At 39.1% G+C, this 15,845-nt stretch overlaps 1 protein-coding gene across 1 annotated transcript; it reads left to right on the top strand.

The window, feature by feature from the left end:
* The first annotated feature begins 302 nt into the window (after positions 1 to 302).
* LOC134658826 (pro-resilin-like) lies at positions 303 to 15,606 on the top strand. Its single transcript, XM_063514490.1, has 7 exons — positions 303 to 360; positions 2,426 to 2,487; positions 2,947 to 3,048; positions 11,679 to 12,253; positions 13,046 to 13,152; positions 14,802 to 14,936; positions 15,469 to 15,606. The coding sequence occupies exons 1-7, from the start codon at positions 355 to 357 to the stop codon at positions 15,604 to 15,606; spliced, it is 1,125 nt and encodes a 374-aa protein (XP_063370560.1). The 5' UTR covers positions 303 to 354.
* Positions 15,607 to 15,845: the final 239 nt, after the last annotated feature.

Consider the following 15,845-nt stretch of genomic DNA (forward strand, 5'->3'; position numbering starts at 1 on the left):
TCATGTCAGTTTTATTAAATTTGTGTAAATTATAGTAAATTAGGGCCTGTTATAGTATACACCGGTCATTTTAGAAGTCAAATAATGTATAATTTTCATAGTGTTAACAATTTTTTTTTATAGCATTCGTCCCAAATATGGGCCTATAATTAACGTAATTTTATATTTTCCCAATTTTCATCTAGTTTACATAACTTCCAGGCTATTTTAGTATACTAATTTCAGATTTTAACGACGTTAAAGTCTACATAAATTATTATAGATTTGTTCGATTTAGCTGCTTAAACTAATTCGTGTTAATAAATATATTGTGTTTCATTGGCAGACTGAAGGAAGTGCAGCAAAATACCAAATATGAGGGTGAGTCATGGTTATATTTATTTAATCACTACATATTTAGTTTAAAACAAAGTCGCGTCTGTCTGTCTGTATGTATTCTTAGATCTTTGAAACTACGCAACAGATTTTGATGCGGTTTTCTTTGATAGATAGAGTGATTCAAGAGGAAGGTTTATGTCTAATTTGTTAACCCGTGCAAAGCCGGGGCGGGTCGCTAGTTATTTTAAAAAAACCGGCCAAGTGCGAGTCGGACTCGCCCATGAAGGGTTCATTTAGGCGATTTATGACGTATTAAAAAAAACTACTTGCTAGATCTCGTTCAAACCAATTTTCGGTGGAAGTTTACATGGTAATGTACATCATATATTTTTTTTAGTTTTATCATTCTCTTATTTTAGAAGTTAGGGGGGGGGACACACATTTTACCACTTTGGAAGTGTCTCTCGCGCAAACTATTCAGTTTAGAAAAAAATTATATTAGAAACCTCAATATCATTTTTGAAGACCTATCCATAGATACCCCACACGTATGGGTTTGATGAAAAAAAAATTTTGAGTTTCAGTTCGAAGTATGGGGAACCCCAAAAATTTATTGTTTTTTTTCTACTTTTGTGTAAAAATCTTAATGCGGTTCACAGAATACATCTACTTACCAAGTTTCAACAGTATAGTTCTTATAGTTTCGGAGAAAAGTGGCTGTGACATACGGACGGACAGACAGACGGACAGACAGACAGACATGACGAATCTATAAGGGTTCCGTTTTTTGCCATTTGGCTACGGAACCTTAAAAAGGGCTTACTAATTCGGTAAAGTGTACTGATTATTACATAGGTAAAGTGTCTACGGCTAAGGCCTGAAAGTCGGGATAACGATAGCGAAGATGGTGGTCCTGGATTCAAGAATTGATTTATGTAACAGCCACAAATACAACTAGGGAACAAATCAAATTATTTATGAAAATATTTTTGATTTGTTTTTTTTTTAAGTAATCATCACACTACTATTACTGGGTGTTCCCACTTCGGCCTCCGCCCCGGTGGATTTAATTACATTTTCTTTGGTGTATGGTATCTATTTCAGTTTATATGTATAGGTACAAAATCTTCGATCAACACGGAAGGGATGCGGCATTGGCACTATTTCCCCTCTGCCTAGGTACAAGATCAACTGATCTAGCGCGGGTAATAAAACTAGTTGCGCTCGGATTTTTAACTAGACCGAGTCCAGACGCGCGAGTGAACACAGCAGCAGATAAAATGCCTAATTGCTCAGTTTTTTGTTGTACAAAGAGGTCGGGGACATCAAATTTACAAAAAGAAGGTGTTACATTTCACATGTAATATTTTTTTACATATCATAATATATCTCATATCTAAAATATAATAATTGTGTTTAAATGTAATTAAACGTACATTTAAACACAATTATTATATTTTAGTCTCATGTAATTGCTGGATTTATCGATTTTGCTGGCCCAGTACAAATTGCGGATCGGTCGAGCGACAAATCCGATTTCTCATCTCTCAGAAACTCGGAGCTCAGAAAACAATAAAATTCTTTGACGAAAATGTGTTAGTGTGCGTGTTGTGACACTTGTGACTCGTCCGTACACAAAAACAGGTCGAGGTGTGCAAGATTTGTCTGTGTAGGGTGTCAATTTCTATGTATTTGTGTCGTCATTACAGATTGGATTTTGTACGTAAGTGTGTGAGAAGTGCGACTGTGTGCACGTTCCCCCCGCGAAAAATGGCAGAATGATTTGTATGTTAAGATATCCCTTGGGCCTATCCCTTCCGACGTGTCGGAAGCCCGTGTTGATCGAAGTACAAAATACATTTCACGCAAATTCAGTAACTATACTGATTGATAGTAAAATGAACAAATCCATAGAAAATAGCCATAAAAATTAGGATCAAATTGAATGCACACCTTTAATTTGTTCTTTTAATCATTTGTGCTTATAATGCTAATATGTGTAAAATTGTGTGCATGCTACATACTTTACAGTTCTTATACGTTAGCTTTCACCAATTTAAACCATTGTATTTTGTATTGTTACATCGGATATTCCTCTTTATTTCAGATATTCCTAGCGTATACGTTGTTAGCGGTGTCAATATTAGCCGAACCTCCTGTGGATAACAGGTAAGATAGGTACTCATAGTTAACTAATCTGTTAATATTGACTCTAATTCTCACAGGAAAAAAGCTAATAATGAGATGACAAACCACATCATACAAATATTAACAGAATATTTAGAGAAGTCTAAAAATACCTATTTTGTAACCATTATATTCGTAGCTAAAAATAAACCACTCCAAAGTGAAGCATTGATAGGTGTTTTTTAATGACAATACATAAGCTAACTTGACTGACTGACTGAAAAAAAAACATAGGCATATTATTTATTTTCATATTAAAACTATTAAATACATTTTTTTAAAGCTACACCTAATCTTTTTGACGAGACGCAGTTGTCTGTTGCATCACCTGTTAAAATTCCCACGGAACCGCCGAAATACCACACCCTTCGGCCAAATATCAGCGCTCGCGATGGTTTGGATGATAATGGTTCGAGTAATTATCGTTATCCTCATTTCCAGATACCTGCCACCTCAGCAGGACTTTAATGGTGGCTTTTCACCCCCGTCGCAAAGCTATGGCGCCCCTAGTGGCGCCCCCAGGCAAACGGATGCCGTATTTGGGTAAGTCCCACGTAAAAATTTCCCACGCGGTAATATTGCCAAAATATATTTCTTCTGCAATCACTTTCTAACTAGGTAATACCCTGGAATAGCCTTATTATATTCCGGGAAACGTCATATGTATTCAATTTCTAACTAATTCCCCAGGCGGAAATATTGCCAAAATATATTTCTTCTGCAATCACTTTCTAACTAGGTAATTCCCTGGAATAGCCTTATCATATTCCGGGAAACGTCATATGTATTAAATTTCTAACTAATTCCCCAGGCGGAAATATTGCCAAAATATATTTCTTCTGCAATCACTTTCTAACTAGGTAATTCCCTGGAATAGCCTTATTATATTCCGGGAAACGTCATATGTAAACTAATTTCCCACGCGGAAATATTGCCAAAATATATTTCTTCTGCAATCACTTTCTAACTAGGTAATTCCCTGGAATAGCCTTACTATATTTCAGGAAACGTCATATGTATTAAATTTCTAACAAATTTCCCATGCGGAAATATTGCCAAAATATATTTTAGGAAAAATTTTAATGATCAACTTTCTAGCCGTATTTGTCCTGGCATTTTTGCCACGGCTCACTTTTGGAAACCGGGCTCCTCTCGGCAATCTAATCCCAAGACTTAACAAGCCACGGAAAATCTTGATGTAAAAAGCTAACTTTTCTATTAATATAAAACATAGTAATATTTGGCAATATTTGCTGAGTAAGTATATTAAAAACGGGTGACCCGTTTTTAATATATTTACTATGTCTTTGTCTCACGGAAGTTTTGTTATTAAATATTTGCTGACATGATCCGGTTCCTAAGAAATAGTTTTCTTCTTAAAATGAGTCATTATTTCGCTTGAGTATGTAGGCATAACAAAGCAGTATACGATTAGTGAATTATACCATCAAACCTATAACATAGGCTGATATACCGATCAATGCGGTATTTATTATGTAATAAAATATAAGAAGAATTTAATTCCTACGTTAGTCAGATGTTAGTCAGTTGTTAGTTGTTACTCACATAATTATACATATATTAAAATGTACCTAAGTATTTTTTTGTCAGAAAACATTTAAAATATTAATTTTACTAACGCCCAGCTGTAATCAAAAAGGAATAAAATTTGCCTGTATTCTGTGAACGTTTTAATTGCGACTACAGCGAACGAAACGCAACTGTCTCAGTCGCACTAATATGGAAGAAAGTTAGAGAGAGAGAGATAACTATATGCTACGGAGCATGAACGATTGACATCTTGTCTACGCACCCAGTGGTGTAACACGCGTGTTAGCTTAGACGTACTCTATACCCGTATGACAATATAGCGCGTAGTGGTCTTCGTTGACTGGACTACAAGTCGTGACCCCCCACGTCTGTATGACGTACATAATTGCGGACCAAACCGCTAATTCTTCGGGTGCTCCACTTCGACTGGGCTAATAGCTCCATTTTGAAATCTAGCAGTTACTTAAACTTGCTATGGGGCCAAAGTTACCTTTTCAAAACCCCAAAAGTATTCATTTGTATGTACAGTCGCCATCAGATATATCGGAGCGGCTAATGCGCTCACAAATATCTGAACACACGCCTCTATTGTAAGGGCGTTAGAGTGCGTGTTCAGATATTGTGAACACCTTGGCCGCTCCGATATATCTGATGTCGACTGTACAGTCAATTGTAATAATATGGGTGCACAAATCATATATACTCAAAAATATGTCTCATAACTCTTATGTCAGCGAATTAAGAATTATGGAACATATTTTTGAGTAATTTGTTTATTCAATTATAATCATTTATTTACAAACAAGATATATACAGTGTATTACTAAAAGAAATTATAAACTAGCTTAAAATCTAAAATAGGCCCTTGAGGCATTGTACCAAGGATGCTGGCGACATTTCCTCGCTGTATCGCAATGCTGATACGTTGTGCGAGGTAGCCGCCAGCTCTTCGGTCACCAGTTACGTCAACCAGACGCTTCGCGATTTCTGCGAACAACTTATGCGCGCTGGGACCCCATGGACCTAGAGTTTCAACTCCAAATGGTACAAAATGGTACTCTCTACCGAGGCTCTTATATTTGTTACGTTTTAAAATTTCGGCGCTTTCCGCCGCCCCGCCCGCTTTTACATTAGTCCGTTGGAGGTGGGACGGTGCCAGTGTGTCTACGCAGGTAGCATCCCACACTAACATCCGTCCCAAGCTCCAAGTAACCAAGGACACCCCATCGGGCCTCTTGCCATCGTCTCTGAAAATGCCAGTCGGCTCAAGAAGAGCAGGCACATTGATGGTGGCAAGAGACCGACGGATTATGTCATTAAGCGACGCATGTCTCCAAAAGCGTCCTGCACTTTTTTGACAAGATAATCCATGATGTCCCAGTCGGTCCACGTCCGTGCCACAAGAGCATATGTGTGGCGTAGGTACATACCGAAACCCCAAGTCGCAGTCGTTTGTCTATTAACGAGTACACCCATATTTTTACAGTTGACTGTACCTAATAGAAAAGGACAAAGTGACGGAGTTTCATTTCAAAACGTCATATTTTCATATAAATTTTATGTTAATAATGACATTTCCTCACTTTGTCATTGCAAATGCCATACAGTAGATTTGCCCGACTCTACAATTGCAATAATAGTCCAAGGTAATATGAAATCTTTACAAAATTCTAAAAAGATGGTTCTTTATTGTATTTCATTATGGTCACACCTTTTGTAACAGTAAATGTCCAAATTTTTAAATTAAAATACCACAATGTGAGTTCAAGATTCGTTGAAATCTTTATAAATTGCAAATTGGTTCTCAATTTTTTTTTGTGCACTTGTACTTAAATTCATCATATTATAATATATGGACCTCTACGGGCCCGGCCACATGTCAGCGGTGCGGCGCCGCCGCCGCCGCGCGGCGCGGCACCGCAGAAATCTGCGGCGCCGCAAACCGCTCTGCGGCGACGCCCGCCGCAACGCAAAATTTTGCGGTGCCGCGCTGCGGCGTCGCAAAGCGGTGCGCGGCGCCGCGCGCGGTGCCGCAAAGCGGTGAGTTTCGCCGCGCGCGGTGCCGCCGAGCGGCGTGCGGCGCCGCAGATTTCTGCGGTGCCGCGCCGGTATTTTCTTTTGAAATGATTTGCATCTTCATTCATTATACGAAGATATGGGTTCACCCAAAATTTTCTTTTCAATTGTTTTTTTATTTCTGCGCCTTCTTAATAGCGCTGGCAGTACACCGAGAAATTCAGTAAAATGCTGCAAATGATGTTAAAGGTATGAAAATCGGTACGATTGATCTTTAGGACATTTGAAACAATTTGACCCGAAGCACCATTAAATAAAAAAAAGCGGCCAAGTGCGAGTCGGACTCGCCCATGAAGGGTTCCGTATTTAGGCCATAAATCACCTAAATACGGAACCCTTCATGGGCGAGTCCGACTCGCACTTGGCCGCTTTTTTTACGTATTAAAAAAACTACTTACTAGATCTCGTTCAAACCAATTTTCGGTGGAAGTTTACATGGTAATGTACATCAAATATTTTTTTTAGTTTTATCATTCTCTTATTTTAGAAGTTACAGGGGGGGGGGACACATTTTACCACTTTGGAAGTGTCTCTCGCGCAAACTATTTAGTTTAGAAAAAAATGATATTAGAAACCTCAATATCATTTTTGAAGACCTATCCATAGATACCCCACACGTATAGGTTTGATGAAAAAAAAAATTTTGAGTTTCAGTTCTATCTAACGCAGTGTTGGCCGAAAGTTAATGCGAATTGAAAATGTTGGCCATTAACCATTATAAATTGAACCTTAAACCGTATCGGACGATTATAGTTTACGATTCAATTTATAATGGTTAATGGCCAGCATTTTCAATTTGCATTAACTTTCGGCCAACACTGTATCTAAGTATGGGGAACCCCCAAAATTTATTGTTTTTTTTTCTATTTTTGTGTGAAAATCTTAATGCGGTTCACAGAATACATCTACTTACCAAGTTTCAACAGTATAGTCCTTATAGTTTCGGAGAAAAGTGGCTGTGACATACGGACGGACAGACAGACAGACAGACAGGCAGACAGACAGACAGACGTTTCTAATATCATTTTTTTCTAAACTGAATAGTTTGCGCGAGAGACACTTCCAAAGTGGTAAAATGTGTCCCCCCCCCCCCCTGTAACTTTTAAAATAAGAGAATGATAAAACTAAAAAAAATATATGATGTACATTACCATGTAAACTTCCACCGAAAATTGGTTTGAACGAGATCTAGTAAGTAGTTTTTTTTATACGTCATAAATCGCCTAAATACGGAACCCTTCATGGGCGAGTCCGACTCGCACTTGGCCGCTTTTAATTTTTTTAATTATAATAAGAATAATTTTCAAAACATACCAAGTTTGGGCTTCTCCAGATACAATACCGTTCAATATTTTTTTGTAAAATATACCTCAAATTATACCTAATATCCTCATATCTAACCCTAAGAAAGCAATTTTGAAAATAATTACATGAATATGTTTTTTTTAATTTTCAATTTTGTAAATTGGCAGCAATGTACTTAGTACTCATCTGTCAGAGATGACAATTAAAATTAGGTTGGCAACAATGTATTTCATACAATATTTTTTAAGTGGTGATTACACGAAGTATCGTAAAAGTACCAAAAAGATACTGCGTGTATGCACAAATACTTTTTTGGGGAATAGACTAAAGACTTGTCTTGACAACTATAACATAGGGGTTTAAAGTTTAAAGGTGTGTGTACGACCTTTTAAATGACAAATAAAAGTACGGGAGTAGAAAACATTAAAACAAATATACTAAATGTAAATATTTTCAAAATTGCTTTATTAGAATTAGATATGAGGATATTAGGTATAATTTGAGGTATATTTAACAAAAATAGTAGTTTATGTGACTGCTACATAATGAGAGGCATCAAAATACGAGTGTGGGTATAAGAAACGAACGTTAGTGAGTTTCTTAATAGGATCACACGAGTTTTAATGCCTAATTATGTACAGTTACATACACTACTTTATCTAAACACATACTTAAAACTAATTAAAAGATTAAACTGTACGCCAAATGACGGTGAATAAAAACTTTTTTCACGCATGTCACGCATCCATAATTTTTTTAAATTCCTAGACAAAAGAATAGAGTTCCTATTCTCATGTCACTCGAGATCAAATATCGTGCGGTTAATATTAAAAAACATACTAAACTGACGTAGTATACTGATAACTGTTTTAATATCTATGGATACTAGAATAGAGACCCACTTGAGTTTTGACTGCTGTTCCAAATTTAAACTCATAACGATACTAAAAATTTGTAACGTTATAACTACTTATAACATTACAGTACAAATTTTCCTACTACCACAGATAAGAAAGTTCTCATAGTAAAATTGGTTGTAATAAAGCTGGTCATTTCCTACGGTTTCTGAACGCATTATAGAGCACTAATGACATGTGTGTAGATAAAATTTTTAACGGTATTGTATCTGGAGAAACCCAAACTTGGTATGTTTTGAAAAATATTTTTATTATAATTTAAAAAAAATGACTCAAATGTAATGATGTCATATATTTTTAGAATCGGCTCAGAAAGCCCTTTCGTTTAATACTACACACGATAGGTTTCTAAACAAATTTTTCAAAACTTTCATACAAAAAAAAGATGACGTCATAACTCCTCTCGTTTTTAGGGTTCCGTAGCCAAATGGCAAAAAACGGAACCCTTATAGATTCGTCATGTCTGTCTGTCTGTCCGTCTGTCCGTCTGTCCGTCCGTATGTCACAGCCACTTTTCTCCGAAACTATAAGAACTATACTGTTGAAACTTGGTAAGTAGATGTATTCTGTGAACCGCATTAAGATTTTCACACAAAAATAGAAAAAAAACAATAAATTTTTGGGTTTCCCCATACTTCGAACTGAAACTCAAAATTTTTTTTTTCATCAAACCCATACGTGTGGGGTATCTATGGATAGGTCTTCAAAAATGATATTGAGGTTTCTAATATCATTTTTTTCTAAACTGAATAGTTTGCGCGAGAGACACTTCCAAAGTGGTAAAATGTGTGTCCCCCCCCCTGTAACTTCTAAAATAAGAGAATGATAAAACTAAAAAAAATATATGATGTACATTACCATGTAAACTTCCACCGAAAATTGGTTTGAACGAGATCTAGTAAGTAGTTTTTTTTTTTATACGTCATAAATCGCCTAAATACGGAACCCTTCATGGGCGAGTCCGACTCGCACTTGGCCGCTTTATTTTATTTGTTGGTGCTTCGGGTCAAATTGTTTCAAATGTCCTAAAGATCAATCGTACCGATTTTCATACCTTTAACACCATTTGCAGCGTTTTTTGGCGAACCGCTATCGCTATAACAACAGCAAGAGCAGAACACGTGTGAAGGAATCCATGTCTGATTAAACAACTGGTAGTCGAATTTTATTCTTTACTATGCAGCGTGGCATCGCACGCGGCGCCGCACGCCGCTTGGCGGCACCGCGCGCGGCGAAACTCACCGCTTTGCGGCACCGCGCGCGGCGAAACGCACCGCTTTGCGGCACCGCGCGCGGCGCCGCGCACCGCTTTGCGGCGCCGCAGCGCGGCACCGCAAAATTTTGCGTTGCGGCGGGCGTCGCCGCAGATTTCTGCGGTGCCGCGCCGCGCGGCGGCGGCGGCGCCGCACCGCTGACATGTGGCCGGGCCCTACCTCTGCCTTCTGCAGTGTTGGCCGAAAGTTAATGCAAATTGAAAATGCTGGCCATTAACCCATCGTCCCATACGGTTTAAGGTTCAATTTATAATGATTAATGGCCAACATTTTCAATTCGCATTAACTTTCGGCCAACACTGGCCTTCTGCATCTTGACTTAATCGACTACAAATCTAACATTTCTTCAACCAAAACGTCACTTTTTACACTGATCCATATTTAATCCAGATCTAATAGGTAAGTGGGCCAAGAAAGTGGTCTACCACCCTACGGTTGGGGTTTATTTGAACGTCATGAGACAACAAGTTCGATTTACTTTAAACTCCGTTAGAAAAGTCAACCTTAGCGATCATTAGATCTCGCAGAAACTTTTGTCAAAACTGGTAGACCACTTTCTTTGCCCACTGTACTTAAACCGGACTAATATTAAAATCAAAATGCCTGTTACATAAAAAAAAAATGAATGAAATCGTGTTCTGAAATGGTTCTGAATGGGAACTCTTGATAAGTCTTGATCGTTTGAACTAAAATGGTTTCGAGGTCAATTCGATAATTATGCAACCAAATTTGATCCTTGACTTTGATGTTCTATTGTAGGTATAGTCAAAACCACAAGTGCTCAACTGGCTTTTCTTATGTGGTAAAAAATATTTCTTATAAAAAAGCAACTAACATGACCAGTGTGGCACTGACATAAACGCCATCGAGAACGTAATTTACTTTCTATGCATCTCGCTCATACTCGCATATTAGTGCAAGCGAGATGTATAGAAAGTGAATTACGTTCTCGATAACGTATATGTCAGTTTTGACACTGTCAGTGACTCATGGTAGGGGCTCAGACATATAGACACACATTAAAGGGGCCCACTGATGATCCGGACCGGGGGCCGGACGATATCGGCCTGTCAGTTAAACTCGAAAGGTGACAGCTCCGAACAACTGATAGGCCGATATAAATCGTCCGGCAGCACAGATAAAGTAATAGTATTATCATACAGAACGGACACGCACCGCCCCGCCCCGACTCGGATTACCTCGCCCGCGACAGGCCGCGACATGAATGTGTGCGTAAGTCGCTCTACTGAGATTCCGTCAGAAACTCAATGACGCGTGTACAGACGTGCCGCGCACACATATAAACGCAAATCATTTTTGATGTATGGCGTGTCCGCCCTGTGCCGGCGGACTGATCAAGTGGGCCCCTTTAGAGATGCCCGCAATTTGCGCACTTCGGTGTTCGCGGTAGGCCCTCAGATTTCAGGAGGTAGTTCTTATATCGATAAACTAAATTATCGATGTTGTAAAATAAATGAGAGATGCCATATTTAATACTTAAATCCTATAGATAGGTAGATGCAGAGTAGGAAAAAAGCTTTCGTAAAGTAAAGACTTTCGTCCTCGACTGTACCGTGTCTGATGCTCGTAACTGTATCACGATCATCGCGATCTATCACTTAGCATAATGACTATTGATCAAGTATAATACGCGCTCGAAATTCGGTCAAGTGCGAGTTGAACTCTACAGTGCTTTTGTTAAGTATATATTGTTTATGTCTGTTCGGAAAGAGAAAAGGCGTGGAATGTACAGGGCCCCATACATTTCACGACTCTTCTCTTTCCGCACAGACTCTAGTTCATATATTTTACCAATTTTTTTAGCACTAATTTTAACACAATTTTTGTTATTGATTCTTACCTAAACTGGGAAATTATTCCCCACTTTATTATTTAGCTAGGCTTAGGTATACCCACCTACCTATTACCTACTTCAATTTGGAATCATTAAATTTGTATTTATCTCGAAATTCAATAAAGAATGATCTCTATCATATTAAATAAACCCAGAAAATATACTTTTAACTTTAACACTATCATTTTTTTTCAGACAACGCCCATCATCAACGTACGGCGCTCCCAACTCCCATTCCTCTCGACCTTCCAACCAATATGGACCACCACAAGGCAGACAGCCCTCCAGCCAATACCTACCTCCTCAGGGCAGAGCTCAGCAACCCTCTAACCAGTACGGGCCTCCGTCAAATCAATATGGTCCTCCATCAAGCAGGGCTCAGCAACCTTCGAACCAATACGGCCCTCCACAAACTAGAGGTCCCTCTAACCAATACGCGCAATCCAGAGCTCAACAACCATCTAGCCAATACGGCCCTCCTCAATCCAGGACCCAAGCACTTTCCAATCAATACGGCCCTCCGCAATCTCGATCTCAGCAACCTTCTAGCCAATACGGAGCTCCCAACCAAGACAACCAATTCCGCTCTCAACCGTCAAGCCAGTACGGTGCTCCTGCTCAAGCCAGACAGTCAAACCAATACTCTGGTCAGGGCAGATCTCCTTCCAACCAGTATTTGCCTCCTAACCAGAATGCCAGGCAACCATCGACTGAATATGGAGCACCAGGATTTGCAACACCTTCTCAGGAGTATGGAGCACCTAATGGTGGTACGTATTATATTAACTAGGGTTATAAATAAAACCCTGGATTTATCTAATATATTTAGGGATTGATCTTTTTGACAAACATCGTGTTCTTTAGTGTACGTGTCGAGGACCAGTTGAATGGCTCACTTACTTAGGTACTTCGGCAACCTAAACCCAAGAATAAAATTGATACTGGCTTTCATAAAGTTACCATTCAGACAGATTGGACAAACAATAATACAATACAATACTCTTTATTGCACACCTCATTACACAAAACAATACAATGAATACAGAAAAGAAGAGGTACAGTCAGCAGCAGAAGTTGCTAAGCGGGTGAGGTGTTCAAAATTACCTTGACACGCTCTTATTCTCTTAATAATAAAGTTGCCTCAAGATCATTTTGAGCACCTCCCCCGCTTAGCAACTTCTGCTGCTGACTGTACCTAAGGCTAAGCTAAGGCTAGGTGAATACCTAGTTGTGATAAGTTGGATTTCCTCAGGGTATTTTTCTTAAAACCGCTAAATAAACGACTGGTAACTAAAGTTACCATCACCATATTTCTGACTCTGCCACTGGTAATACTAATACTAATTCCTTTCCACTGAAGCAGGATTACCGAAGATGAGAGGAGTACTGGAATCAACCAATAGTATTCCACATGTCTTTTCCGCTTCGCTGGATAATAAACGAATGCCATTGGTTGATTCCCACACGCCTCCTCTCATTTCCGCTCATCTCTTCAGCTCTTCGGGTAGAAGTCCAATACAAGAGAGATGTCTGGTGTATAATGTAAATAATTATCTTTTCAGGTCAGCAGTTTGGTCAGGGTGGTAACTTCGGAGACGGCCAGAGCAGGCAGTACCTTCCTCCCGATGCTAGAGGAGGATATGGTGGTGATGACGATGGCAGTAATGGGGTAAGTGTTACTAGTTTAGGACTTAGGTACAGTCGACGTCAAATATATGGTTACATTTTTTTTCGCCTTATTAGGAGTACCTACCTACGATGTGAAAGTGTAAACATAAATATATTTGACGTCGACTCTACTCGTGTAAGCGGACCGGATTGCAATCAGACTTTTGATTTGCTATTAAGCCGCGACCATACATTATTTAAACATTCTTGAATGATTAACTATGATTTTACTGGATATAATCGGCTCGGCAGTCGGTGAGTTCCGCTGGTGGTCGCGGCTTTATGGTCCATAAGTAAAGTAAAGGGGAAGTTCTAGACGTTCGAAGACTGTTATCTATACACCTTATAAATCAAAGTCCCCCGCCGCGTCTGTCTGTTTGTGTTCGCGATAAACTCAACAGATTTGCATGCGGTTTTCACCTATCAATAGTGATTCTTGAAAAAAATTTAGGTGTATAATTTGTAAAGGGTAACCCAGGGACCAATTAATTCACTTAAACAAAAACCAAAGCTTATTAGAGTCATGCAAACAAGTGGCCTCCAGACCGGGCCACTTGTGTTGCCCGACTGAGGGTTTAGATTAAAGCTATGGGAAACACAGTAATATACAAGTGGTTATCCTAGCTATACGCATCGCTTGCCAAATGTAGTAAGAACAGTTAAAAACTCATTCAATTATGAATCTTGTTCCCATAAAATACGGTACAAAATCAAATAAACGGTATTCTTAGTTCGCTTCATCTGCGCATGTCTGAAGAAAGGACGGCGTGATCGAATTGACTTCGTAGTCGCTCGCTGTGTCTTGCTCGCACTTATATTTATGACTTATGTACGAGCATGATGCACTGTCAATATCGAAATGAGATCCATTTTTCTTTAAAATAGACTTATCGCTGGCTTTTTAAAATACTTTTAAAAAACTTTACACTAGCACTCAACACTGTAGTTTATAGAACTCTCTGTTGTTACTATTTTATTTTATTTATTTGGGGAATCAACAGCAATACAAAAAGTACATAATACATAGCATAATGAACAGAAAACAAAGCAAATCTCTCCTCTCTTTTATCTCCTTGAATGTTAATAAAATAAAAAAAAATCGTCGTCTTTAAAGCCTTCTTTTCGTTTTTTGAAGTGAAAACTTCTTTAGCGGCGCTGGGCACTTTTTGAGGTGGGGAAAAAATGATAAACTCGAGACAGCGTAAGGCGACCACGTGACCGTAAGGTTAAGATGGCCACTCATTTAGATGGCATTTTTTAAATCAATACCTACTTAAAGACAAACTCAATGACATAATTCAATAAAGCTACAACTTGATGAAATCGCTAATAAAAGTGAACTAAGTACTGGTGAAACTCAAAATATCATGACCAAATATATTCAGATGCGAGGTCTGCAAGGTAACTTTACAAATTCTATTCGAATTTTAAACAATTAATTAACGCTACAAATTTGAATTTCGAATTTTAAACAAGCTCACTGACCAGCAATTTCGGAACTAAAGTTTTTCAATAGAAAGGAGGATGGGTCAATTATACATAGTGCTGCAGACATTTTGCACTAGTCATTGAGTTTTCACTTCTGCCGGCACTCCCGGAGTGCAACCCGTTGTTTTCTTCGTTTAATAAACCTGATCCTTCCACCCTCAGGAGCCAGCAAACTACAGCTTCGAGTACATGGTGAAAGATGACGAGTCTGGCAACGATTTTGGGCACCGCGAGTCGAGGATGGGCGACCGTGCTGAGGGACTCTACTACGTGTTACTTCCTGATGGCAGGAAACAGGTATTACTCTCATACTCATGCAGATGCGGGTATCTTTCTCTGTCGCTCTAATTACGCCTTCATTGGAGTAAAAGAGAAAGATCCCCCGCAATTTGCGAATTTCGGTTTTCGCGGTACGCCCTATACACGTTTAGCTCACTCCTGGCTCACGCCGAAGCGGCGGGTCTGCAACCGCCTTACGGCTCGGCCACGACATTGAGCGACTTGCGACGGCGGCAGCGACAACCATAAGTGGAAACGAAAGGTCCGATCGCTGTGTCTCGCTCCAACCTATGGTCGCTTAATAGTTTTAAATTAAGCAAGGCTATGGGATTACACTTCTTAGGACGGCGCCGTGCTAGTTAGGACCTTAGGACACCCGCACACTAGCGTCTTTTGAGCATCAGCGTCTCGTCAGCATGTAAAATAGCGTCGCTACGCACACGCAGTTGCGCCAACGCTGCGCCGAGGAGCACAACCATGTACTTTATTTTTGGGGTGGACCTTAGTGTTGTGAATGTGATAACTTACCTACCTGTCATTATTGTTCCAGACTGTTGAATACGAAGCAGACCAGGATGGTTACAAGCCAAGAATCTCGTATGAAGACACCGGCGCTGGTGCTGGCTATGACTCCAACGCGCAGACTTTCGGACAAGATGGCGGCTACAATCAAAATGGCGGATACTAAGTTGCGATAGATATTTCTGCGATTCTTCTATTAATCTCGGTTTTATTTTGGGTAAAATAATGTGTTGAATAGGTGACATTGTAAAGAAATTTTATCTAGCTATGGAGTCCAAAGTAAAACACTGTTTTTATTATTAAGCATTTATGTTTGAAGCTGAGAAGAAAATATTGGCATGTTACGTGTCCTCAATTGTACATAATAATTTTCAGTCAGTTTTGTTATTTCCTTATGTAAAAATA

The sequence above is a fragment of the Cydia amplana genome, chromosome 23 (genome assembly GCF_948474715.1).
Source record: "Cydia amplana chromosome 23, ilCydAmpl1.1, whole genome shotgun sequence".
Taxonomy (NCBI): Eukaryota; Metazoa; Arthropoda; class Insecta; order Lepidoptera; family Tortricidae; genus Cydia; species Cydia amplana.